Source organism: Empidonax traillii, unplaced genomic scaffold (genome assembly GCF_003031625.1).
Source record: "Empidonax traillii isolate 1590-97213 ecotype Southwest subspecies unplaced genomic scaffold, ASM303162v1 scaffold6276:size11110, whole genome shotgun sequence".
Taxonomy (NCBI): Eukaryota; Metazoa; Chordata; class Aves; order Passeriformes; family Tyrannidae; genus Empidonax; species Empidonax traillii.
In genome coordinates this window covers 1-2,777 of record NW_020961469.1, presented here as the reverse complement: position 1 = coordinate 2,777, position 2,777 = coordinate 1, and the positions used below count along the sequence as shown (strand labels likewise).

General features: G+C 61.3%; 1 protein-coding gene across 1 annotated transcript in view; it reads right to left on the bottom strand.

Moving 5' to 3' along the window:
* The window catches only part of LOC114073385 (post-GPI attachment to proteins factor 2-like), a gene marked incomplete at its 3' end in the record, with an annotated part of 5,004 nt that extends 2,518 nt beyond the window's left edge, over positions 1-2,486 (bottom strand). The window contains exons 1-2 of the mRNA XM_027911145.1: positions 2,299-2,486; positions 985-1,237 (exon numbers count right to left, since the gene is read on the bottom strand). Coding sequence (XP_027766946.1) covers positions 985-1,237; positions 2,299-2,463 — 418 coding nt within the window. The remainder of the gene's footprint in view (positions 1-984; positions 1,238-2,298) is intronic.
* Between the last annotated feature and the right edge of the window lie 291 nt (positions 2,487-2,777).

Below are 2,777 nucleotides of genomic sequence, written 5' to 3'. Positions count from 1 at the left end.
AGTCAATCCCTGCTGCCTCCCCCAGACCCTGGGATGAAACAGCAGCTGGACATTGTCCCCTTGGATGAGACCATGTGTGAGAAGAGCATTTCCCACCCATCATGACCAGGTGTGGCACATTGATTTAGCCTGAAAAACTCTGATTCCGTTTTCAGGAAATTTTAGAGGGCTGGAGCCTCCCTGCTCTGGAGCCAGGCTGGGAGAGCTGGGGGGGATCACCTGGAGAAGAGAAGGATCCAGGGAGACCTGAGAGCCCCTGGCAGGGCCTAAAGGGGCTCCAGGAGAGCTGGAGAGGGACTGGGGACAAGGCATGGAGGGACAGGACAAGGGGAAATGGCTTCAAACTGCCAGAGGGCAGGGAGAGATGGGAGATTGGGAAGGAATTGCTGGCTGGGAGGGTGGGCAGGCCCTGGCACAGGTTGCCCAGAGAAGCTGTGGCTGCCCCTGGATCCCTGGAAGTGTCCCAGGCCAGGCTGGACAGGGCTTGGAGCACCCTGGGCTGGTGGGTGTTCCTTTCCGTGGAATGAGATGGGCTTTAAGGTCCTCCCAAGCCAGACCTGTCTGGGATTCTGTGATTCCATGAAATTTTGCCCAGAAGTTCTGTGGGAGGCTCTTGCCAGGCTGCCAGAGCAGAGCCAGCTGTGATCCCAATCCCATCCCAGTGTGGATGGAGGGGAAGCAGGGTGAGCTCTAACCCAGCTCTGCTCACCTGCCCTCAGCCCCTGCAGCAGGGCCTTGGCACACGAGTGGCACTGAAGTGCCCGGGTCTGATCAGGCTTGATCCCAAACCAGAGCTGAGTTTCAGGTGTCAGCAGCCAAGAGCTTTGGGCAGCGCAGGGCCACCGGCACGTTCCGAACATCCCCTTCCCCTGCAAACACTAACAGCATTTCTGGAGGGTTTGGGCTGGTTCCTGCCCCCCCCCAGGCCGCTGTCCCGAGGCAGAGCCCAGCAGAGCAGCCCCCCGGGGAGGGTGTTCCACGTACCATAGTTCTCGGAGGAGGACACGTAGGTGAGGACGAGCAGGGCGACGTTCTCCAGCAGGTTGAGCAGCAGGGTGCAGTGGCACAGGCGCAGGTAGCGGGGGTGGGAGCAGTGGCAGCTCTGGTAGTGGTTCCAGTAGGCCACGGCCACGAGGAAGCGGGGGGCCGAGTGCAGCCCGATGCACAGGCGCCACACGTAGCGCTGCGGGGTCTCGCCCCCGATGGCCGCGCTGATGGACGGCAGGTAGTTGGGCACCTGCGCGGAGACAGCGGCTCGTGGGGCGCACGGGGAGGGGGCACGAGCTCTTAGAGGAGCTGAAGCCGCCTCTTTTAAAACCTAAGTAAGTTTATTCCTATTTCCAGAGCCAGGGAACGTCACCCCCCCCAGGGCCGGGCAGCCCCAGCCCTGCTGCGACAGTCCCGAGTGCTGGGGGGGTCTCAGCTTTACACTTTTGATCTTTCAGAGAAGTCCAGAAAGTTTGGGTTGGAAGGGACCTCAAAGCCCACCCAGTGCCACCCCCTGCCATGGGCAGGGACACCTTCCACCAGCCCAGGGTGCTCCAAGCCCCGTCCAACCTGGCCTGGGACACTCCCAGGGATCCAGGGGCAGCCACAGCTTCTCTGCCCAACCTGTGCCAGGGCCTGCCCACCCTCACAGGGAAGAATTCCTTCCCAATATGTCATCTAACCCTGCCCTCTCTCCATGGGAAGCCACTCCCCCTTGTCCTATTGCAACAGGCCCTGCTGAAGTTCTCCTGCTGGAGTGAGGTGACTCCTGCCCTCTGTTCCCAGCTCAGATCCAGCTGCTCGTCCAGCAGCTTGACAGCTCTGGGGAGGAACCCATTGGGGTTCCTCATCCCATTGGGGACTCCAGACCCCCCCTCCTGAGGGACGTGCCTGTGACTCCTCTGAACCCCAGCACATCTGGGGGGCAGCAGTTCTGGGCCTGTCCTTCCACAGGACAGTGTTTTCCCTGCAGCTTCCCCATCGTTTTCCCTCAGCACAATCACCCCAACATGCCCGGTACAGACACCAGCCAGACCAGCCTGTGCTTCCCTTGGTCCCATTACCAAGGCAAACCCAGTCCCGAGGGATCACAGGGACAGTGGAACTAAGTGGCTTGTTCTGGGTTCTGCAGCACTGCTGGGGGGAAAGCCCAAGGGCAGGAAAGGAGCCCGGGAGGGGAGGCAGAGAGGGGGGAGCCCCCCAGGAGGAGGGAAGGAGAGGGAGGAGCCCTGGAGCACACAGGAGCTCTGCCTCCCCTCTGGGTGCCCCAGCCCCAGAGGAATTCCTGTTTTCCCACTGGGAATCTCTCACCCCGCAGTGGGTTGCAGTCGTCTCATGGAAGTGGAAGAGGAGGGACCAGATCACGCAGAATAGGAACCCAAAGAGGGGGCAGAACACGGTGCCCAGGGCCAGCGTGGTGAAACGCAGCCGGAACAGGATCCCATCCCGGTCCAGCGGCAGCGGCACCTGCAGCATCTTGGGGAACCTGAGAACAAACAAACAAACAAACATCTGGCAAGGGTTCCCCCTCCTCCTGCTCTGCTCCGGGTGACAGTGTGGGTGGGCATTGGCCTCCATGGCCTGGGAGGGCCTTTACAACCTCAGTGACTCCGGGATTCTGTCCAGTCCCACAGAGCCCAGGGCAGGGATGGACACACTGCTGAGCTCTTCACCCCCTGAGTGACCCACACAAACAGGGCAGGGATGGACACACAGATCACCCCTCACCTCCTGAGTGACCCACACAAACAGGGCAGGGATGGACACACCGCTGAGCTCTTCACCCCCTG